Source organism: Ranitomeya imitator, chromosome 1 (assembly GCF_032444005.1).
Source record: "Ranitomeya imitator isolate aRanImi1 chromosome 1, aRanImi1.pri, whole genome shotgun sequence".
Lineage (NCBI taxonomy): Eukaryota > Metazoa > Chordata > Amphibia > Anura > Dendrobatidae > Ranitomeya > Ranitomeya imitator.
In genome coordinates, this window is record NC_091282.1 from 867,522,966 (window position 1) to 867,548,241 (window position 25,276).

The following is a 25,276-nucleotide window of genomic DNA, read 5'->3' on the forward strand; positions in this document are numbered from 1 at the left end:
CTCTTTTATTATGTATAACACCGTCCCTTATTACGTACCATCCTATCTAGTTATATATGGTGCTATCCTTTATTATATAGCATCCTCTGCTGTTATGTAAAGTGCTGTCTCTTACATAGTGTATTCTTGCTATTTTTGTTATTCACAGTGCCCTCTTTTTATTACATAGTCAAAGTTCTTGTTAGATTTAAAATGACTGATTGTTAGGTGTCGAGTTCCAGCCGCTGTACAGGGGAATCTTGAACCATGTCCTCTGCGGTCTCCCATTCTTCCCTGACCACAGAGGAGCCTGCTCAGCAGAGACCTGCTTTTTGCCTACTGAGCATGCCCATGGAACGACCTCTCATTGGAGGGCGGGGTTACTGCCCAGGTCCTCAAGCGGCTCCGATTGGACCACTGGCAAGGTCCCGGAAGGCTGCAACTATGAAAGGTAGCTTGGCTGCTGCGCTAGTATAAACTGAAATAGTGTGTGTGTGTGGATGCGTGTATGCTATCTGGTGAAAGCTGGTGAATCATCCCCTTCCCTTGCGTTGTTGTATGTGGTTGGGTGAAGTTGTCTAGTGCCAGTTAAGTGCCATCCAGCACGAGGCACGATCCTACTGTGTCAATTTTGCAGTGGTCACCAGTGCGGCGCCATGCGCAATTAGTGCTCTTTCCAGTCCCTGGTTTGGGCGGTTAGTGGCGTCCGCCAGAGCGGCACTGCGTGCACTCAGTGTGCTAAATCTCTTATTATTTTAGCTTTCCTTGGCACTGCAGGTACGGCGCTGAGTGCTAGTGGGTCTAGAGGGACTCTAACCCTGTGTCCTTGGGGCAGAGTCCTGTGACTGAACACTAGAGTTCATTCTGCGGTATTGCGGCCCTGTGACGCAACAGGATCCGCCTCTTTACATACCAGGTGTAGTTAACCCATGTGTGTTTCTATTATACCGCCATATACTGTCTGTCATTACTGAGAAGCATGTAATATCTCTGCACAGTGGACCCTGGGCTGCGAACACACCTCATAGCTTCCTTTATATTATTTGGTGCGTTCCGCCAGCCCTAACACTGCTGATGGAGCAGCATCTGACCAGACGACTTGTTCACCCATTAGAAAAGAACCTTTCGCACACTCAATCAGCAGTCATGCATTATATACAGTGGGGCAAAAAAGTATTTAGTCAGTCAGCAATAGTGCAAGTTCCACCACTTAAAAAGATGAGAGGCGTCTGTTATTTACATCATAGGTAGACCTCAACTATGGGAGACAAACTGAGAAAAAAAAATCCAGAAAATCACATTGTCTGTTTTTTTTTCTTTTTTTTTTGCATTTTATGGTGGAAAATAAGTATTTGGTCAGAAACAAACAATCAAGATTTCAGGCTCTCACAGACCTGTAACTTCTTCTTTAAGAGTCTCCTCTTTCCTCCACTCATTACCTGTAGTAATGGCACCTGTTTAAACTTGTTATCAGTATAAAAAGACACCTGTGCACACCCTCAAACAGTCTGACTCCAAACTCCACTATGGTGAAGACCAAAGAGCTGTCAAAGGACACCAGAAACAAAATTGTAGCCCTGCACCAGGCTGGGAAGACTGAATCTGCAATAGCCAACCAGCTTGGAGTGAAAAAATCAACAGTGGGAGCAATAATTAGAAAATGGAAGACATACAAGACCACTGATAATCTCCCTCGATCTGGAGCTCCACGCAAAATCCCACCCCGTGGGGTCAGAATGATCACAAGAACGGTGAGCAAAAATCCCAGAACCACGCGGGGGGACCTAGTGAATGAACTGCAGAGAGCTGGGACCAATGTAACAAGGCCTACCATAAGTAACACACTACGCCACCATGGACTCAGATCCTGCAGTGCCAGACGTGTCCCACTGCTTAAGCCAGTACATGTCCGGGCCCGTCTGAAGTTTGCTAGAGAGCATTTGGATGATCCAGAGGAGTTTTGGGAGAATGTCCTATGGTCTGATGAAACCAAACTGGAACTGTTTGGTAGAAACACAACTTGTCGTGTTTGGAGGAAAAAGAATACTGAGTTGCATCCATCAAACACCATACCTACTGTAAAGCATGGTGGTGGAAACATCATGCTTTGGGGCTGTTTCTCTGCAAAGGGGCCAGGACGACTGATCCGGGTACATGAAAGAATGAATGGGGCCATGTATCGTGAGATTTTGAGTGCAAACCTCCTTCCATCAGCAAGGGCATTGAAGATGAAACGTGGCTGGGTCTTTCAACATGACAATGATCCAAAGCACACCGCCAGGGCAACGAAGGAGTGGCTTCGTAAGAAGCATTTTAAGGTCCTGGAGTGGCCTAGCCAGTCTCCAGATCTCAACCCTATAGAAAACCTTTGGAGGGAGTTGAAAGTCCGTGTTGCCAAGCGAAAAGCCAAAAACATCACTGCTCTAGAGGAGATCTGCATGGAGGAATGGGCCAACATACCAACAACAGTGTGTGGCAACCTTGTGAAGACTTACAGAAAACGTTTGACCTCTGTCATTGCCAACAAAGGATATATTACAAAGTATTGAGATGAAATTTTGTTTCTGACCAAATACTTATTTTCCACCATAATATGCAAATAAAATGTTAAAAAAACAGACAATGTGATTTTCTGGATTTTTTTTTCTAAGTTTGTCTCCCATAGTTGAGGTCTACCTATGATGTAAATTACAGACGCCTCTCATCTTTTTAAGTGGTGGAACTTGCACTATTGCTAACTGACTAAATACTTTTTTGCCCCACTGTATCTAACAAGAGAGGACAATATGTAATAAAGAACATGGCTCTATATAATCGGATATGTAAGGGACGGAGCTGCACATGACATGAGACGGCACTGTGCAATAAGGGATGGCAATACACATAATAAAGAAGACCATGTAAGATTTACATATGTGTGTGGATATATATATATATATATATATATATATATACATACATATATATATATATATATATATATATATATATATCTGTAGCTTTGTCGCCATAAAAGCATGGGGGCCCAGACACATTTCTTGCACAGGGGCCCCAAGCTGTTAGTATCTGCCCCTGGGAAGGTGAGTTACTAGAGTAGGGACCATCCTGATTGGATACACTTTGTCATGGTGGAATGTCTTTTATGTTTTTTTTTCCCATCAAATAATGTCAATGTCAACTAAGTACCCTATGTTTTTCACATGTGTCACTACATATTTACTTATTGCTGTTTATGGCAAACTGGCCCTCTGCAGATCTTCATGAAAGAACACACCTGCTGAAGAATCTCCTGGCCAACTGGAAAGAATTTTCAATTCCAAACAAGCTTTCAAGTTACAAGATAATTCTAATGGTTAAAGTAATTGTCTCAATATGACAACCTCTTATTATGCCTGGCAATTATCTTCTCTCTATGAGTCCAACTTCAGAAATTGATGACCGGCGGAGCTCTGACAGCTGCTACACAGGAAATGTAATATTACATCTAATGAATGGATGGACAGGAGAGTCTTCTATAGCGTCCTTATGTGAAGATGACAACTCTTTTAAAAGGGTGCATTCTAGGGTAGAATGTTTTTATTTGTTTATAGTCTAATAATATTTCTTATTTTCCTATTTTTGCAGACATTTTTTGTTATTAGATGAAAATGATGAAACACAAAAAAAATATAGCTTGCATTGGTTATTTGCAATTTTTGGTATTATCAAAAGCTTCCCTCTAATAATGTTGCAGGTTCATTACAATTTGGACACAATGAGCAAATAGGACAGTGGTAGTAAGACCAGTTCTCATAGGTCATGATCTACTTTTTCCAGAACATATAGTGCTTGCACTAGAAGGTCGGGCGTTTGGTTTCTTTTTAATGTTGTTCTTATTGTTCTTTTTAAAAATTTTAGAAAAATGCTTATCTGGCATTTGGATTTGATACTATTTTGCCATTTTATTAACTTTCTTTGTAAAATGACAAACTTCTGTAGGTTTTTTTATATACATTTTATGTGTGAATCCAGACGAGATACATAACATGCAGCAATGCTTATAATATAGCACAGTGCCCAGTCACAATCTATTAAACAGACATTTCCTTTATCTGTGTACCTGGTGCTGCTGCCACAAGTCTGGGTAGTAAATTAGTAACGCTTTTCTATGCTTCAGGAGGTTTACTATGAAGGCAGGCTCAGTTTATGAAATGCTCTTTGTTTATGATTTCAGGTTATTAGTGAAGGCCATGTAGGAATAGATCTATCTTCTATGCCTGGTGCAATAACACACTCTGGTTATAGATGGCCAAGACTTCCCATGTATCATTCGCTGCAGTCTGGCCATACGATTGTGCTAAACTAAGGTCATAACAGACTACCTTCTGGAAAATATGCTATGACGTTCCTAAATATCAATACCCAGTACATAAATTGCAAATCCCTTGTTGTTTAACTTGGCTAGAGCTGAACAGAATGAATGCCAAGGGCTTAACCTCAGAGGTGAGGGAAGAGAAGACACAGTCTACATTGATTTCATGACTGAATGTCGTCTACGAGTTACTTACCAGTTGTTGGTCGATGGGAGGAATTGCATCATGATGTCCATAAATGATAGCAGGGTTATACTGGCTGAAGAGTACAGGATAGAAAACTCTTTTCCCTAAAGAGAATACAAAATGTAATATCATTATAGGACGTTAAGAGTCTGTTCTCAGACTAAGGGGGCAGACAGGCGGCCGTGTTTCTTGTGCGAGGATCGCAATGGATTCCTCGGACTGACAGTTGGCTCTCCTGACCTAAACCTGACAGCTGCATAGAAATGCATCACGCTGTCACACTCAGGTCAGGAGGGGTGCCGGGCCAGTCCGTTGACGGTGATGCGATCATCGCACAAGAACTATGCCCGTCTGTCAGCGCCCTAACAATGTTACCAATTAAAGGGAAGGCCTCATAGACCAAGTTAATACAGCTACTGTTCCAAAGTTACAAACTCTGCTGTCCAGTTCTGCAGTCAGTAATTTTCCTGCACTGTAGAGACATCATTGCTTGGGGCCAGGTAGTGTTATTCCCTCACAGCAAGCTAAATGGCCCTGAAAAGACTTCTCAGTAACCCTTTCTTACAGAAATCACAGCTTGAACAACAATGTCGGCAATAAGAGATCAGGGAACACCCACTGAACTCAAGGCTTGCAGCGCTGCATGTAGATACAGATAACGGGTCTTGAAAAAAAATGGATCAATGCAGAAATCGGCGAGCATCACGATGTAATATCAAGAAGTATACATGCTATTTTTCCATTAATGAAAATGTAGACAAACACTTGAATAAAAGAAAGTATCGCAAAACATCCAATGATACAGCTATAACCCTAACACAGTCACAGCTTGACCCTTACGTTTGTGAGCCCAAAGACTCCTCTACAGCATAGTGGAATGTAGCACAATAAATGGAGTGCAATAATACAACATGCAACTTGTATAATGAGAATGATAATAGCTGCACTATACAGAACTATTGGACTACAAATTTTTTTTGTTCATTTATTTAATCTTATTTCTTATTTTGTCTAAGACCTACAGTACATACCCATATATATGTCTTAAAATGGTTGATTCTATTACCAGATTCCCTTTAGTTAGCGTTTTATGCACATTATTATGACTGTTTCCACTGGGGCTCCACTAAATTCCCTATCAGTATGCATTTGGAGTGTGGGAGGAAACCCACGTAAAAACACAGGGACAACCTACAAACTCCTTACAGATGTTGTCCTCAGTGGGATTTAAATTCAGGACGCCAGCGCTGAAAAGCAACAGTGCTAACCACTGAGCCATCGTACAAAACTTGTTTAAGAGTTGTGTCATGTTTAGCTATCAACATCAATATCATAAAGCAGCTCAACTGAATATAAGCTGAGCACAGTTATCTGCTAATGCCACTGCACAGTGAACGGAGCTGTGCTGTTCTAGCTCAGATCACCGTTTATATCCAGCAGAAACTGCAAACAGCAGATCAATTGGGTGGTGGTTTTGGATCCCAACCAAACTGATATTAATGGCCTATTCTAATGATAGGTCCTAAATATCATAAATATCATAAAAACAATAGTATACTGGATTCTGGATCCTCCACTCTCCGTTTTGTTTCAACACAAACTAGTACTTAACGGCAGCTCGGGGGCTCAGTGGTTAGCACTGTTGCTTTGCAGCACTGGGATCCTGCGCTCAAATTCCACCAAGGACAATATCTACAATGACTTTATATAATTTGGTCACATGATCGGAAACCTCCCGCAGTGTCGATACTGCGGCGTCACGTGCGTGTGGCGATGGTTCAAATATACGGTAATCTGAAACTGGGATATACCTCCCCCTTCCAGCCACTGCAACAGCATAAACTAAACTATGCAGTAGTCCTCTACACCTGAACGAAATTTCCCTGGGATTAAACTGTTCTTTGGCTATTAGTTATTTATGGTGACAGCCCATAAATAGTTACTCCTCAAGTGGTTTAACACACCAAAGCATTTCACTGCAAAACACGCGTTGAGTGTGGTGGACTCAAGGGCACTAAACCTTATAATGCATAGTTTCTCAACTCCAGTCCTCAAGAGCCACCAACAGGTCATGTTTTCAGGATATCCTTAGTATTGAACAGGTGATAATTTCATCACCTGCACAAGCATTAATTCCATCACCTATGCAATACTAAGGAAATCCTGAAAGCATGACCTGTTGGTGGCTCTTGAAGACTGGAGTTGAGAAACACTGTTAGGCTATGTGTACACGTTGCGGATTCCATTGCAGATTTTTCCGCGTGGATTCTGCAGAATCCGCAGGTTTACTGCGGATTTAGTGCAGTTTTTGTGCGGATTTCACCTGCATTTTTACACGTGCGGATTCCTATTAAGGAATAGGTGTAAAATGCTGCGGAATCCACCCAAAGAATTGACATACTGCAGAAAATAAACCGCAGCGTTTCCGCGCGGAATGTTCCTCAGCATGGGCGGATTTGGTTTTCCATACGTTTGTATGGTACTGTACAACGCATGGTGATCCGCAGGGCCAAATCCGCTGCGGAGCCGCAGCCAAAACCACAACGTGTGCACAGACCCTTATAAGGTAACAACTTCATAGATACGACTTGTTATTTGATGCAGATATATTTATGTGTATTATATATGGCAGGATTCTAGCCATGCCGCATTTATATTAAAAAATACTTCTAAGGGTATAATGTGTGTGGCATACTTTATTATCCTCATTTTTTGCCCTAGAATGTAAATTAATATTTATTTATATTATATGTTGAGTGTTAAATATCTTACCTATACAGGTTTGTTTGATTTGTAGCAGTAATATTTGCATTTAATGTGTGTTTAGGCTTTTAATGTATTGTTCTTGCCTTTAATGACTCTGCAGGAATTTATTGCTGCTATTTATAACATATGATATCTATGTAATATCCATATTCTTTGTACATGTGCATGTTAGCATGTCCAGTTGTTCTCACCATTTACCTCATCCATGTTTTTTTCCCCTCTTTGTAGTATACATACGTCTGTTATTTTATTGTTTGATTTTATTAATTGTCGTCAAAAGTATTTTATATTTCATTTGGCCTTTATATAAAGTGTTTTTCTTATATGGTACGAGTCTGACTTCTGCACCAGCTCCAAGAACAACAGTCCAGTTCTTGAAATGGAAATCTATTCTGTGCACCCCTTAATAGAGTTAGGCACAGAACCTGAGCTCCCATAATATCAACAGTGACCACCATATTTTACAGTGAGTAATTTTGATAAAATCATATCAGGAAATTGACATGTACGAGTGCCTGAAAGGGGTTTTCCCATAATTTTATATCGATGGCCTATCCTCAGGATGGGTCATCAATACCAGATTGGTGAGGGTGCTACACCAGGCACTGCTGCCGATCATCTGTTCCCGGTACCGGCAGCAGCCAGATGTGATCAGTTGTAGATCTGCACATTCATCCTTATTTGAATCAATAGGGGTTGCTCTGCAGTACCCCTCTGCGGCCTCTATGTAGCTGAGTGACCTGTGCGGTTCTGCTCTGCAACGGATCACATCCAACTACTGCCAACATGGATGTCTGAGGAGCTGGGAGTCACCCGGTCAGGTCCTAAGATTAGGCTGTCAATATTCAAGTACCAGACAACTCTTTTAAAACTAAATATCAGTATATTTATCATTTAAAAACACAGTATTTTTCTGAAATAAATTAGTCCACATCATGATTCATTACCTAACATCAGCATAATTTCTAATGCAAAGGTATAGTAATGCAGTTGCTTGAAAATGAATTGTTAATGATTGCTAGAACAATGAAACAGATAAAAAAAAAACTGAAATCTGACAACTGTTGTTTAAGAGGCGGCGTTAGCTTGTGTTCTCCTCGGTGCATTCACTATCTCATAAAACTAAAATGGATAATCCGTGCTGGAGATCCGAGGGCAGGTCGCAGCCGGACAGGTCATACCTGGTTGTGTGTTGATCCTACATGTGTTCAGAAACTCTGCATTGAAGTAGATATCCACATCACAAAAAAACAGAAGGACATTGTTTCCTTTCCAGGCACGAGCACCGACATCTAATCCTTTTCCACGGGAGAATTCTTCGTTCAGCTGGATGAATGTGAAGTTCTTGAAGTTTGCAGCTCTGTAAAGAGAGAAAAAAAAACAAAGATTTTTCTTTTTGCTGTGCATTTCACAAGTGCACACAGTCCGACCTTTATGGGAGGTATAGTAGCTGTATAACTGCGGTAAAAAACTAAATCGTAAAGGAAGAAGAAAGACATGTACATTAAAATCATCCGATATTATACCTTAAGAGTACATATCATTTGAAGATAAAAATAAATAAAATTATAGTAAATAAATTATAGGGGCTGTAAAGTGCAGCCGGATCATGAAACCCCCACTGATTGTTCAAAACACTGCTCTACATGATCTGCACGCACTGAGCGTTATACAGGCTCAATAGTAAGTTTAGGAGTAACCTCTTTACGGCACAATGAATTAATCCAGACTTACTACTGAGCCTGTTCACATTTCTCTCCAGGCACCTCATACCGGAAGGGTGCACTTCAGTGCCATGTGTTTTGACCAATCGGTAAGGGCCAAAAGACCTGGAACCCCAATCGACATCACTATACTGCCCCAATAATTAGAAATGAGCAGATCGATCCGCAAAAGATCGACTTACGAGTTGAATTTTCTGAAATTCACAGGACCCAACATATTCTTCCTCTCTGACCACTGCGGGATCTGTATGAAACACTACAAGTGATACCTTTTTTGCAACTGTTTTGATTTTTTTGAAAATAGGCGTGGATTGCAATGCGACATTATGCTCCAAAATTACTTCCACAAAGTAAGCCAACTTTTACTTCTATCAACTTAAGGTACCGTCACACATAACGATATCGTTAACGATATTGTTGCTTTTTGTGACGTAGCAACGATATCGTTAACGAAATCGTTATGTGTGACAGCGACCAACGATCAGGCCCCTGCTGGGAGATCGTTGGTCGCTGGGGAAAGTCCAGCACTTTATTTTGTTGCTGGATCACCCGCTGACATCGCTGAATCGGCGTGTGTGACGCCGATTCAGCAATGTCGTCACTGGTAACCAGGGTAAATATCGGCTTACTAAGCGCAGGGCCGCGCTTAGTAACCCGATGTTTACCCTGGTTACCGTTGTAAATGTAAAAAAAAAACACTACATACTTACATTCCGGTGTCTGGTCATGTCCCTCGCCTTCAGCTTCCCGCACTGACTGGTGAGCGCTGGCCAGCCGTAAAGTACAGCACAGCGGTGACGTCACCGCAGTACTTTACGGCCAGCGCTCAGTCAGTGCGGGAAGCTGAAGGCGAGGTACATGACCAGACACCGGGAATGTAAGTATGTAGTGGTTTTTTTTTTTTACATTTACAACGGTAACCAGGGTAAACATCAGGTTACTAAGCGCGGCCCTGCGCTTAGTAACCCGATATTTACCCTGGTTACCCGGGGACTTCGGCATCGTTGGTCGCTGGAGAGCTGTCTGTGTGACAGCTCTCCAGCGACCAAACAGCGACGCTGCAGCGATCGGCATCGTTGTCGGTATCGCTGCAGCGTCGCTTAGTGTGACGGTACCTTTAGACAGTGTCTCATCCTGATGTGTGCAAAAACTGTAAAGCGCTGCGGAATATGTTGGCGCTATATAAATAAAGAGCTTATTATTATTATGATAAATCTGGCTCATTTTAAAACACTGGCTAAAAATTACTAAATCTGACCCATTAGGTTAAAAGCTTGAAAGACCCATCCCCTCCTGTTTAACACAATCCACTTACGTTAATCACTTTTCAAAAAGGATGAGTGGCAAATTATTGAATAATTATGGCAACAGGGGCTACCTTAAGTAAAGGAACATTAATGCAGTATGTACTTGTAGGGAAAAATTTTACTGCTGGAAAATGTTCTTCTAATATTTCATGAGCAGAAGTGGCTTTCAGTGATATATAGTGCTTGGAAATGTGCATAGATGTTCAAACAGTGTTTTATGACATTACAACAAGTAATAACATTTTTTATTTTACTTTTTTTATTATTGGACATGATGGGAGCACTAAATGATTTTTTTCTTGATTTCATTATTGTATGCATTAGGAATTCAGAACTTTTATGTTTTCATTTTGTCTTTTTTATTATTAAATTTGAAACATAAATCATTTTAAAATTATAATAGATATATCAAAGCGATATGGGACTGTCAGAAGAAAAATTAGTTCCCAGACTCTTTAGACACAAATTCAGTGGTACAAACAGATTTAGTATGACCTTTACTGAGCAACTACCGTATATACTCGAGCATAAGCCGAGAATTTCAGCCCATTTTTTTAGGCTGAAATTGCCCCTCTCTGCTTATACTCGAGTCATTCCCAGGGGTCGGCAGGGGAGGGGGAGCGGCAGCTGTGTAATAATACTCACCTGCTCCTGGCGTGGTCCCTGCACGTCCCTGGTTCTCCGGGCGCTGACAGCTTCTTCCTGTATTGAGCGGTCACATGGGACCGCTCATTACAGTAATGAATATGGACCCGACTCCACTCCCATAGAGGTTGGGCCGCATATTCTTACTGTAATAAGCGGTACCATGTGACCGCTCAACACAGGAAGAAGCTGCCGGCGCCCGGAGAACCAGGGACGTGCAGGGACCGCGCCAGGAGCAGGTGAGTATGACGGGGAGCAATGCACGATAGTTACCTGTCCCCCATTCCACCGTCAGCGCCGCTGTGTCTTCTGCATCCTCTGCAGTGACGCTCAGGTCAGAGGGCGCGATGATGAACAGTCAGTGCCGAGGACGCGAAAAACACAGCGGCGCCGACGATGGAACGCGGACAGGTGACTATAGCAAGTGCCGGGGGCCTGAGCGACGAAAGATGAGTATGTCATTTTTTTTTAATCGCAGCAACAGCATATGGGGTTTAATAGTCTATGGAGCATCTTATGGGGCCATAATCAGCATTTGTGCAGCATTATATTGGGCAAATATCTCTATGGAGCATCTTATGAGGCCATAATCAGCATTTGTGCAGCATTATATGGGGCAAATGTCTGTATGGAGCATCTTATTGGGCCCATCATAAACTGTATGGAGAATTATATGGGGCGTATTTTGTATGGAGCATCTTATGGGGCCCATCATGAACTGTATGGAGCATTATATGGGGTTCCTGATTCAATATGGATATTGAAAAACACTTACCGTAACCTACGGATGTCTCAATTAATTTTACTTTTATTGGTATCTATTTTTATTTTTGACATTTACCGGTAGCTGCTGCATTTTCCACCCTAGGCTTATACTCGAGTCATTAAGTTTTCCCAGTTTTTTGTGGCAAAATTAGGGGGGTCGGCTTATACTCGGGTCGGCGTATATATGGTAATTAGCTGATGGGGAGAAAAAACACTATGCTCACATGGTTCATATTTTCCCTTTTAAATAAAAGTATAATAGCAAAATGACATGTTTTATTACAAACATTTCTATAAACTATTAACTTCTTTTTTTCATTCACTTTGCATATCTACCCTTATTTTTCTTTTTAAAAAGTTCCAAAATACGGTACTTAAATAGACAACTGGCTACTAGAATAGTATTCTTTGTGATGCTCACTTGTCGACTTTGCTGAGCAGACTGAGACAGTGTGAGCAGAGCAAGGTATGGGATTGTACTGCTTGGCAGGACAGCAACACTGCACACATCATAGGCAGCTATATGGAAGTGCCATGAAGCACACAAGCCCTGCAATCATGTTTATGCAGACTATACAGAAAGTGTCCCAAAATTAATTTTTCTCCCCAGGAAGGTGTCTAAAATAATTTGTTACAAATAAAACACAGTAAAAGAAATAATAAACACATTGTTTTTTGGCTGCAGACTCAAATTTAATTAATATATTATCAAATGCATGAGACAGTCCCATTGAATCAATGCAATATATATTAGAAAAACCTAAGTTTTATTCCGAATTGTTTTGTAAAATGTCACTGGAGCCAGAAAACAAGGTGAAAATTAGGAAAGGATTGATTTGAGAGGCATTGTCAGATAATATACAAGAGCCTGGAGCAAACAGATTGTTATGGTAACATAGTAACATAGTAACATAGTTAGTAAGGCCGAAAAAAAGACATTTGTCCATCCAGTTCAGCCTATATTCCATCATAATAAATCCCCAGATCTACGTCCTTCTACAGAACCTAATTGTATGATACAATATTGTTCTGCTCCAGGAAGACATCCAGGCCTCTCTTGAACCCCTCGACTGAGTTCGCCATCACCACCTCCTCAGGCAAGCAATTCCAGATTCTCACTGCCCTAACAGTAAAGAATCCTCTTCTATGTTGGTGGAAAAACCTTCTCTCCTCCAGACGCAAAGAATGCCCCCTTGTGCCCGTCACCTTCCTTGGTATAAACAGATCCTCAGCGAGATATTTGTATTGTCCCCTTATATACTTATACATGGTTATTAGATCGCCCCTCAGTCGTCTTTTTTCTAGACTAAATAATCCTAATTTCGCTAATCTATCTGGGTATTGTAGTTCTCCCATCCCCTTTATTAATTTTGTTGCCCTCCTTTGTACTCTCTCTAGTTCCATTATATCCTTCCTGAGCACAGGTGCCCAAAACTGGACACAGTACTCCATGTGCGGTCTAACTAGGGATTTGTACAGAGGCAGTATAATGCTCTCATCATGTGTATCCAGACCTCTTTTAATGCACCCCATGATCCTGTTTGCCTTGGCAGCTGCTGCCTGGCACTGGCTGCTCCAGGTAAGTTTATCATTAACTAGGATCCCCAAGTCCTTCTCCCTGTCAGATTTACCCAGTGGTTTCCCATTCAGTGTGTAATGGTGACATTGATTCCTTCTTCCCATGTGTATAACCTTACATTTATCATTGTTAAACCTCATCTGCCACCTTTCAGCCCAAGTTTCCAACTTATCCAGATCCATCTGTAGCAGAATACTATCTTCTCTTGTATTAACTGCTTTACATAGTTTTGTATCATCTGCAAATATCGATATTTTACTGTGTAAACCTTCTACCAGATCATTAATGAATATGTTGAAGAGAACAGGTCCCAATACTGACCCCTGCGGTACCCCACTGGTCACAGCGACCCAGTTAGAGACTATACCATTTATAACCACCCTCTGCTTTCTATCACTAAGCCAGTTACTAACCCATTTACACACAATTTCCCCCAGATCAAGCATTCTCATTTTGTGTACCAACCTCTTGTGCGGCACGGTATCAAACGCTTTGGAAAAATCGAGATATACCACGTCCAATGACTCACCGTGGTCCAGCCTATAGCTTACCTCTTCATAAAAACTGATTAGATTGGTTTGACAGGAGCGATTTCTCATAAACCCATGCTGATATGGAGTTAAACAGTTATTCTCATTGAGATAATCCAGAATAACATCCCTCAGAAACCCTTCAAATATTTTACCAACAATAGAGGTTAGACTTACTGGCCTATAATTTCCAGGTTCACTTTTAGAGCCCTTTTTGAATATTGGCACCACATTTGCTATGCGCCAATCCTGCGGAACAGACCCTGTCGCTATAGAGTCCCTAAAAATAAGAAATAATGGTTTATCTATTACATTACTTAGTTCTCTTAGTACTCGTGGGTGTATACCATCCGGACCCGGAGATTTATCTATTTTAATCTTATTTAGCCGGTTTCGCACCTCTTCTTGGGTTAGATTGGTGACCCTTAATATAGGGTTTTCATTGTTTCTTGGGATTTCACCTAGCATTTCATTTTCCACCGTGAATACCGTGGAGAAGAAGGTGTTTAATATGTTAGCTTTTTCCTCGTCATCTACAACCATTCTTTCCTCACTATTTTTTAAGGGGCCTACATTTTCAGTTTTTATTCTTTTACTATTGATATAGTTGAAGAACAGTTTGGGATTAGTTTTACTCTCCTTAGCAATGTGCTTCTCTGTTTCCTTTTTCGCAGCTTTAATTAGTTTTTTAGATAAAGTATTTTTCTCCCTATAGTTTTTTAGAGCTTCAATGGTGCCATCCTGCTTTAGTAGTGCAAATGCTTTCTTTTTACTGTTAATTGCCTGTCTTACTTCTTTGTTTAGCCACATTGGGTTTCTCCTATTTCTAGTCCTTTTATTCCCACAAGGTATAAACCGCTTACACTGCCTATTTAGGATGTTCTTAAACATTTCCCATTTATTATCTGTATTATTAGTTCTGAGGATATTGTCCCAGTCTACCAGATTAAGGGCATCTCTAAGCTGGTCAAACTTTGCCTTCCTAAAGTTTAGTGTTTTTGTGACTCCCTGACAAGTCCCCCTAGTGAAAGACAGGTGAAACTGTACAATATTGTGGTCGCTATTTCCTAGATGCCCGACCACCTGCAGATTTGTTATTCTGTCAGGTCTATTAGATAGTATTAGGTCTAAAAGTGCTGCTCCTCTGGTTGGATTCTGGTATGTGCCAAGATGAAATTAATGACATTCGCCTCTTTTTCACCAGCACTTGGGGGGCATGAAATGTGCCACTGCTAAGATTTTATACACTTAAAAGTTAAGGAACCAAAACATCAAAGAAAGAATGTCAAACCAGCATTATGAACAGACTATGCCGTCCTCAGACTGAAAGGCTTGTAAAGCAGATTTCCATACAACCATATGTATATTGCCTACATGAGTTCTTGTTTAGAGTAACAGCTTGGTATGATAAAAAGCATTTCTTAATAGTAAACTCTATTGTATAAATCCGAGGTTATACATAATAAAAGTTGATCTTATATATTGTAATCATGGGATCTTCCATACTTCAGTGTGCGTGGGGCAGAAGATGCCACATCCGCAATGACGTTCAAATTTGGCAACAGAGAGTTGACCAAGAAACAAACACAATGGGCCTCCTCATAGGTGGAAAATTGGCAAAATATACACCAATGCATATTGTTATCAAGAGAATGGCTAGTAGTAGCCAGATAAAAAAAAAATCCTAAAATATTGGATAAAGTCAACAGGCAATAGAGGAGCAAATTTACTATCTATTTCAAGTTACGGTACATGAAGTTCCTGTTCTTGCCATAACAGACTAAAATATTCCGTTTCTTTACTTGAATTACATAATTTGACTGTGTTTATGATAAATCTGTAGAAATTAAAGGGGATGTCAGTTGAATGCAAAGCATGTAATATTAGAGGGCCTTGATAGGCATCATGAGAGTCAGGCTTCCCATGTTTAAAGAAATTTCTGTGATGCTTTTAGGATTTCCACAGTATTGCACAGCACTGGTGATAAATCCATAATTTGTGCAATACTAAGGACCACCGTACACAGACTAAGGTAGGATTAACCCGCTGATATTGATGGGTTTGAATGACAGTCTAATGTGCATGGGGCGTCAGCTGAGTGATGGTCGGGACAGATGCCGGATTTCAGATTGTCCTCTCAGAGAAAAGCCACCGGCCAATGTGTCAGCCAGCAGCTTTCTTAGAAAACACAAGAGTGCCAAGATGAACGAGTGTCCTGTGTATAGGAGAGTTGGCTGAGATGTCTGTCGGCCAAACCATAGTTTGGCCGACAGCCATCTAGTGTGTATTTCCAGCCTCAGGATAACCGGAGAACATGATCTGTTGGTGTGCTATGAGAACTGGAGTTGAGGAGCAGAGCTTTAAAATACGTAATGGACAACAGAATTGTATCTTCGCATTATGATTGCTTTATGAATGTCCTTTCTTTACTATACACACCACACTAAAAACCACAAGTTCAAGGAGTCCATGCAGCATTCAAGGATAAAAAATAATTTTGTATAATAATCATTATTTTTCTACTCTTGCCTGAGCTTTTTGAGAATAAAGTAACCCAAATATTTTCTTTCTCGTAAATTCTTGACTTTGCTTGAAGTTGCTAATGGATGGACCTATTGGTTTTGCGACCTAGAAGTTATCCTACAAGAGAAGGGTCATTCTGTTGCTATTGATTTCACTTGTATGATACAATAACGCTAATATTTGGTGTTACCCTTTATGTTCTGTCCTTTAACCAGTTCAAGACCATTTACCCCCCATTCCTGATCAGGCAGATTTTTGGGGGGTTTTGGACATCCGGTTTAATGAGCTGTACATTTTTTTCTTGTTTAGAAAAGTAACCTTTGCGTCTTATTTTTGTAATTTCAATTTTATGTCATTGTTTTTTTTTTCTGATTTAGGCAAAATCAGTGGGAAAATAAAGGAAATAAGTGTCTGTTTTTTTACCATATTTTTATAATCACTAAATACATTTCATTTAAAAATGATCTCAGCATTTTTATGTACTGGGCACTTTTTATGGGGCGGGTTTAGGAAACATGACGCAGATTGACAATGGCATTTTATTTATTTTTTTTATCATTTTAGTTTTGGCTTAACTTACATATTCTGACCCCCTCCCCAATAAGGTCATAAAAGAGATAAGATTATAAGGACACTGCCATATACATAAAATGGTAGCCAGTCCCTCCAAAACGGGCACGTTTGACAGATGTTAATCTAAAAAATAGGAGCATTTTAAGGGGGTTGTGTTTTCACTCTTTGGAAGTAAAACAAAAAAACTTTCTACTCTATCTTAAAGTGGCTATTATTATAAATGACACAAAATATCTGGGGGCATGTGAGAAATTTTGCATTGGAGCCTAAAGGCTACATGTCACGTCTCTGTGTGTGATAGTAGTGGTTATGGAGAGATGGCCATGGCACTTCTGCAAAAGAAGTACCGAAGTCTGAAAAATTCACTGTTGTTTTTACATAAACTTCTATTTCCTAAATGTTGAGGGCTATGGTGGCAATCTTCTTTTCATGTTGTCATTACAAAAAATAATAAAAAAAATAGGAACAGTTTTCCATTTATGTAAATAACCTTATAGTGTGCAATTGTAAGAATATAAATGTAGCTAAGACCAATCCTTCGAACTATTGCCTGCTCTAATGTAATCATATATCTAAGAGAGTGTCACCAGAGCGTGAAGCACGGAACAATTGATGAGAAAGATAAAACTGCAATATAAGAAATATAAATATTTTATTAACCCTGTAGTATTAGTTCTTGCTCCAAAGACTTTATCATAAAAAAAGGAGAAAAAAAAAGGAAAAAGTTTGCATTATTTAGCAGCGACTGGATGTGAACTTAGCCTAATAGGAAAAATAGCAGCATCACCGGGTGAATAATGCTGCCAGACTACTCTGTTCATTTGTAACCTAAGAGAAAATGCAGTCATTAATCTACACTCATGATCTGCGTGAATGTTATCCAATGTTTAAGCAGAACAATTCAGTAAAAACCCTTGAGAAGACCACTTCTTTGAGAAGACCATTAAATTTATCTAGACCAGTTCCACTGTTACAGATTTTCAGTTCCAAGTCATATAGCTTGCATACAGGTCATCTTCCTTGAGAAGGACCGCACTTCTGGAAAAAAAAAAACATCTCTCAATGCAATTTTTTAGGTGGTCACCAAAAAGAGATTTCACCAAAGATACTAACTCGTGGTTAAAATGAAATTTCTTTGAGGACCGCACAAAATGGTCTCTAAATATACTCCTGGTCGCCATGCATAAAAACCAATTAAACCAAATCTGTTACAGAAAATATGGTCAATTTAAAAGGATATCTGTGGTCTTTTAGCGAGTTTTTACTGTATATAGCTTCGTTTTAAGCAGAGGCAAGGTAAAAATGGAAATATCAGGCAGGACAAGAAGTAGGCGGAGGCTTAGTTGCATTAATTCAATTCCAATATATGGGTACTGCAGAAATACAGTAGTCCCTATACCAAGACAAAGAGGTGGTAACCCAGCAGTCCAATGGGGATCTGCTATCTGTGAGTTCAAGAAACTGTTACTCTTGTGAAAACATATCTATCCCTCGGAAGGTTGAGCAACCTAGAGCCAGGGTAATATTTTATTTACGGTGGATGGTTTTTTAGGTCATTCCTTCCCAGTGCATCCTAACCTTAATTGTTACTCCACTGCAATAAGATAGAAAGTGACAGATATCTTTGCATCATTGGCTTACTTTGGGGCACTGCCATATTTCTCCTCCTGTAGTCGTGTTATGTTTTCTCATGTTAGATATCTGTCCTGTCACACAAATGAAATGCCTTGCGAAGGATTCATCCTTCAGTTCATTTTTGCTTCTCAAAGATGTCAATATTTTGTTGTTGTTGGTTTTTTTTTTTACACCAAGACAGCAAATCTTAGAACTACGTGTGTTGTCTTCTAATATAATTTAATCTTTAAGCAAACAGCATATAATGAAGGTTACCTAGGTTTAATGATGGTGTGGCGACTCACTAACTGTAATGGTGACATATGGACATCACGGAAGTCATTTCTGCATCCAGTGATTAGCTGCAGGGGGTCACAATTTGGGATGACTGAAGCCAGGTTAACTGCGACCAGCGGGAGACCAGGGTGCAGGGATCGGTAAGGTGGATATTACCTTTCTGTGAGTGGGCACATTTTTGCAAAACTTCCCGTTGTTGTATTTTAATAAATGATAGGTTATTGATTACGGCAGCAACTCATAAGCTTATTTTTATGATTACCGCCAAATCCCAATAAATTTGACAACTGGCATGGGGTCACCAGCACCTATTTATATGAATGAGTATGTGGGTATTAGTTTTCACAGCCCATATTGTACAATGCATTGCGAGACCTTAGAAAGGAAATATGCTTTCACATGTGCTGTGTATTCGATCTGCTACAAATGCTGAAAAAACTGCAAAGTAAGATGACATTCAGTATCCTTGAAAAGTAACTTGCAAATAGCAAGAAGGAAAGTCGCTGAAAAATCATCAACAGATTTAAAATTACGGTATTCTATAAAGAGCTCAGTCATCTCTTACGTTACAAAGTAATTTAACTTAAAAGTTCCATATGGGGTCTTTTGCAAATGTTTTTTTATTATCACAAATGTCTATGTATTCAGCTATCAGTATTAATACAGATGGGAATTCATGAAGGGTTTTGTTGCAGAAAATGTTTGATACCTATATCATCTGGGATGTTATATCAAGCGTGAGTTTTGTGTCCTACTCACCTAGACGTGTTTTCCAGTATAGCCTTCACCTCCTGGGCCTGCTCTTTACCAAAGTATACCACTGTGAGATGAACTCGTCTATCCTGGTTTATGCACACTTCTCTGTAAAAGAAACATACATAAGAGAACATAAGGGGTAATTGTGATAATACATGCAGTAGGATAAAAAAAAATGCAGAAGGAAAGCAGTAATTATGAATATACAATAAGGAGATTGGCTGCAGACAGAGAACTGTATATAGCCAAAATACCGTATACAGGAAACTACCTAAAAGCAGAACAGAAATGGTCATCATGGTCGTCATTCTTGGCTACTCTGCCTCATAATATAGGCAAAAGTTCTCTCTATAATACCAGCCATAGTGATACCAGCCCAAATCTCCCAACAACACCTATAGTGCCATATTGATCTAACCACGCCGACTGCTTACATTCTCCATCCCCTGAGGATTGCACCTCACATTGAGCAGCTGACCGACAGCCACATTCATGTAGATCCTTTACAATCCGCCTAAGACAATGTTCTATAGTAGATGAACCTACTCTAGTTGACTTTCCATCAAAAGGTTAACCCCACAGTGTTTATACAGATATTTAGGATCTGATTCACTACGTTTTTTAAGTCACTTTTCTTTTTTGTCCTGTGGTTTTTGCTGACTTTTTTTATGCCAAATTCATCAAAAGGGCAGAAAAAGTTGCATGTTTTGCAAACTGTCTCAAAAAATGCACTATGGAGATTGGAGCAAAGTTGCACCACATTTTGTGTGTGTTTTTTTTTTTTTTAAATAAAATAAAAAAAGCTAAACAAATCGCTGAAAAACGGAACAAACAGTTTGATGAATTTGTCACAAATCAAAAAGTCACACGTTTCGAGAAATGCAATAAGGAATCAAGCCCCATGTATGTAATGTTAGACTTTATCAGCTCTATAGGGGGTACAAATAAAAATAAAAACTGACATAGCTTTAAAAAGAACGAACACCAGTAACTTAAAATCAAGCACTGTACGATTTTCCAACTTTAGTCTCTAAAATAACTTTCCTATGTAACAGTCCCTGCATGATTAACCATGTAGTTCATGCACTCTGATGTGGCTTAACAAAAAAAGGTGCTGCTTTATGATATCCATGTGCCCTAATAGTTCCTCTGTGCCTTTAATGCAGGGGAGAGGAATCTCTAGTCCTTATCTCTGCCCACGGGGATCGCAGTGCTCCTGACATGGCGTGCATGCACGCTCAACACTCACTACTGAACACTAGTGGCCATTGTGAACACTTGAATAATGCAATATTTTTTATGTGGGTAGCAGAAAAATAAAAAAAGAAATAAAGAATTGAAATGGGAAGAAAAACTGAAACTAAAATAAGAAACGGACCTAATTTAAATATTAATAGATCAGTTTCAAACAAAAAATCTACTTTAGCTTTATATTCAGAAATAGGGTTTATTGAGTTATAAGTATTACATTGGTGCAGGACCCATAGAAAAAATTGTGAAAATTTTTGTTTCCCGTTTTCCTTTTTTTTTATTTATTCATCGAATCTTCATTCATATGGAATAAAATATTCACATTATTTATATTCAAACATAAAAGTGAGAAACACGTAGTGCCGCTACAAATGACCAATGTGTCCCTGACTTTTGATTATAAATTGGTTTGCAGCTATAGACAAGCTTCTAACATTTTAATTAAAGCAAAATAATATATTGGTGTTCAGCCGGTGTCCCTCGCATACGACTGAAGGTAATTTCAACAGACGGCACCGTACTAATCTGCGAGATGCCATGCATTTCCCTTGCCTTACCTTGCTGATAAATGGCATTTATCTTCAGAGTCCTATTTCTCGCAAATTAAATATGTAAGATGACTTATGAATTGCTTTTCAGACTGCAGACTTTGTACTTTTATTGAAATATAGAAAAACTCCAAATGGATGGCACACATTGTTTATTCTTAATTTTTTCTTTTTAGATAAAAGGTGATAACGTTCGGCAATAGAATCCAAACTGCATTTTCTGTTTTTCATTCTAATATTTATTACATAGTCTACTTACATGAAACAGGTAGTCTTTTCAGATGAAAGCCATCCTAGCGATAAGCTGATCGCTATAACTTCAGAAACCCTCAGTGATCAGTTGGCTTTGGCAAATGAAGCTTTAGAGTATAGGCACATGATCAGTAAACGTGGAAGGTTGGACGCTGCGTACTTGTGCAACGTTCAACCCGCAGCGTTTACCAATCGTGTGCACATACCCTTTGTTATTGCTCACAAGACTTAAAGGGGTAATTCCCATCTCCAAGATCCTATCCCAATATATAGTAGGTGTAATAATAACAATATTAGCAAATAACTCAAATTATAAATGTAGTGTAGTTTGTTTTTTTTCATTCGCTACGTCTCTTTCTTCATGTGCTCGTATTGCAGGACCTTAGGTATCCATGGATACGATCACTGATATAATGACAGTTAGTTTGTTAGCTGCAAGTGGTCATCATAACCATGGAAACCTAAGGTCCTGCAATAACTGCACATGAGAAAAAAGACATAGCGAATCAGAAAAAATCTACTATAATTGGGGGTATTTGCTATTATTATTACACCTACTACATACTGGGATAGGATCTTGGAAATGGGAATACCCTTTCAATATTAAATGGCGACAGTTGAACGCTGTTAGCAGCTTTCTGCCCAGGCTCATAAAGGGAAGTCCTAACTGGTGACTCCTCTCGAACGGGGCAAATTTAATGTAATTTTCTTTTTTTTTTTTAAGATTAGAATAACTAATGCATAAAAAGGTTTAGTGGTTAAGCTATATATAAAATATACCAATAACAAGAGTCAAAAATCCTAGCATTGTAGATATAGGAAGGATTCTCATACTTTGAGTCAATACACAAAGAAAATTTAAAAAAAGTTATATTATTATAAATATTTCTTCACATTACTATTAAAGGGAACCTGTCACCTGAATTTGGCGGGACTGGTTTTGGGTCATATGGGCGGAGTTTTCGGGTGTTTGATTCACCCTTTCCTTACCCGCTGGCTGCATGCTGGCTGCAATATTGGATTGAAGTTCATTCTCTGTCCTCCATATTACACACCTGCACAAGGCAAGATTGCTTTGCGCAGGCATGTACTATGGAGGACAGAGAATGAACCCATATGACCCAAAACCAGTCCCGCCAAATTCAGGTGACAGAGTCCCTTTAATGATGATGGTGTGGTTTTAAGGTCCATGCAAGGTGGATGTATTGTTTAACATCTGCCAGTACCTCAGGAAAGGTACATATTGCTACTTACCCCTTTGCTGAGGTACCGGCAGATGAGGAGGGTCCTCTTCAGTCCTCTTCCATGCACTTCCACATTGTGTGAATATGTCATCCTACCCGAGGGAATCCCTTTCAGGATTCCTACCTAGGGATTCCCTTGGTCAAGAAGACTCTCCACACAGGCCGGGACCTCAGCAAACGGGAGAGAAGTGATTATTATTTTCTGATGAGCAAACTCCGAACATTGCCTGTTTGGGGTTGGTGTGGGTGAACCCAAGCAGGCAATGTTCGATACGAACCCTGAACTTTCCAGATCGGGTTTGCTCATCACTAGATACAGTATGATATGTAATAGATGACAAAAAGAAGCCATTAAGTGTAACACCACTAGTACATGACAGTAAAATGATGGTCACTTGTCTTAGATCAGGGGTGTCAAACTCATATTCACCAAGGGCCACACCAATTTAATGGTCGTCCCCAAAGGGCCATTTGTTACTGAAAGAGTGGATGCACACAACCGAGTCCCGTCCAGAACATGCATTTCTCTACACAGAGCAGTGCATGCCCCTGTATAAGGCATGTAATGGTGGATCAGCTCTTTACCAGGCGCTGTCACATCTTCCCTGGATCTCACTGAAATCATGGAGAGCTATGGATGTAGCTTCCAGTCACTTGTCATTGTCGCTGGTGCTGAAAGTTGCTGATAAACAGCTGGCTCAATGCAGAATACAACTGGACCCTATTCTTGGCCTAATCTGAGGAATGGGAATCAACAGAAAAAGGGATTCTGAAGTGAGAATACCACTTTTATATGCTGCTCCATTCTTTGGTATACTGGCAGAGTGTTCTGTGAGGTCTAATCCCAAAACCCCGCTTCTGAAGACCTGATAAAGAGGTTCTGTAGAAGCTGGTTAACCACCACTTTAGTTCAGCAAAGCCAATATTATGCAGAGATGGTTGGTGGGATTAACCCTGTAGTCAGTCAACAGTCCCCCTGCTTCCATACATAGCCTGCATTAAAGGGGTATTCTCATGCCGAACAGCAAAATAAGTCAGCATGCTTTCAGCAATCATGTTGTGGTAAGCATGCTGCTGATCTTCCCCTCCTGGTACTTACCTAGAGGTCTTCTGCTCATCTTTGCCTGATCTTCTCCTGGCTGTGTGGGCTGGCGATCGCCACTCTGGATCCGGAGGTCACCTCGAGTCCTCTCCTTCCCAGCTTCCTCTTTTTCTGCCTGATCTCATTGTGGCACTGCGCATGCGCAGCAGTGTCTTGGTGACAGGAGAGGCATTCTGCCCTCTGGATTGACTGATGAGTGGGGCAGGAGTGACATCATGTCAGTGAGCGGCCTGGAGACATTCAGCCTCACTGCTGCGGCATTCATCATGCTTCATGGATCAGTGATCCAGGGAAAGATGAAAAGACAGCCAGAAGCAGGAGAAGACATAAAGGGGAACCGCTAGATTGCACTCCGTGATCCAAGGAGCTGCAGCTGCGACAGGTAGGGTTGAGCGAAACGGGTCGAAATTGTTCAAAAGTCGCCGACTTTTGGCAAGGTCGGGTTTCATGAAACCCGACCCGACCCCAGTGGGGGGTCGGCCATGAAGTCGGCGATCTTTTGAATCTGGAATCGGAATTCCGATCCCGATTCCCGATATGTTTAAGATATCGGGAATTGGTATCGGAATTCAGATTAAAGTGTAAAATATAGAATTAAAATAAAAAATATTGCAATACTTACCCTCTGACGCGCCCTGGTACTAACCGGCAGCCTTCCTCCTTCGAATCCGCGCTTCTAGGACCTTGCCGTGACGTCGCGGCTTGTGATTGGCCGCGCGGCCGCCCATGTGACCGCTCGCGCGGCCAATCACAAGCCGCGACGTCACCCGCGACATCACCGAAGGTCCTGGAAGGGCTGATTCTTAGGAAGGAAGGCTGTCGGAAGGAAGCAGGGCGCTTCCGAGGGTGAGTATATACCTAATATTCTATATTTTACACTTAAATATGGATCCCAGGGCCTGAAGGAGAGTTTCCGCTCCTTCAGACCCTGGGAACCATGGAAACCCAATGCACTGCATTGGGTTTCGAGTTTCGGCCGACCCCGACCCCGACTTTTTTATAGGATCGGCCGATTTCACTCGACCCGACTTTTCCAAAAGTCGGGTTTCGTGAATCCCGACCCGATCCTATAAAAGTGAAGGTCGCTCAACCCTAGCGACAGGTAAGTATGCCAGGTTTTTTTTGGTCTAGGGTGATACTACTCCATTAAGGCCAGCCAGAAGAGACACTGGGTGAGCTGCTAAAAAGGCAGCCACAGGAATCCCCTGCAATTGGGGTCCTGTATATTATACCCCCAGGAATGTTCAGCCCTAGATGTTTTGATCCCTGCATGTTGACCCCCA

At 40.5% G+C, this 25,276-nt stretch overlaps 1 protein-coding gene across 4 annotated transcripts in view; it reads right to left on the reverse strand.

The window, feature by feature from the left end:
* Positions 1–25,276, reverse strand: part of CSGALNACT1 (chondroitin sulfate N-acetylgalactosaminyltransferase 1) — a 503,870-nt gene that overhangs the window by 21,797 nt on the left and 456,797 nt on the right. For all 4 annotated transcript variants that reach the window (XM_069742516.1, XM_069742534.1, XM_069742525.1 and 1 more), the window contains 3 exons: positions 19,600–19,701; positions 8,465–8,643; positions 4,527–4,621 (listed from right to left, as the gene is read on the reverse strand). In XM_069742516.1, the coding sequence (XP_069598617.1) occupies positions 4,527–4,621; positions 8,465–8,643; positions 19,600–19,701 (376 nt within the window). The remainder of the gene's footprint in view (positions 1–4,526; positions 4,622–8,464; positions 8,644–19,599; positions 19,702–25,276) is intronic.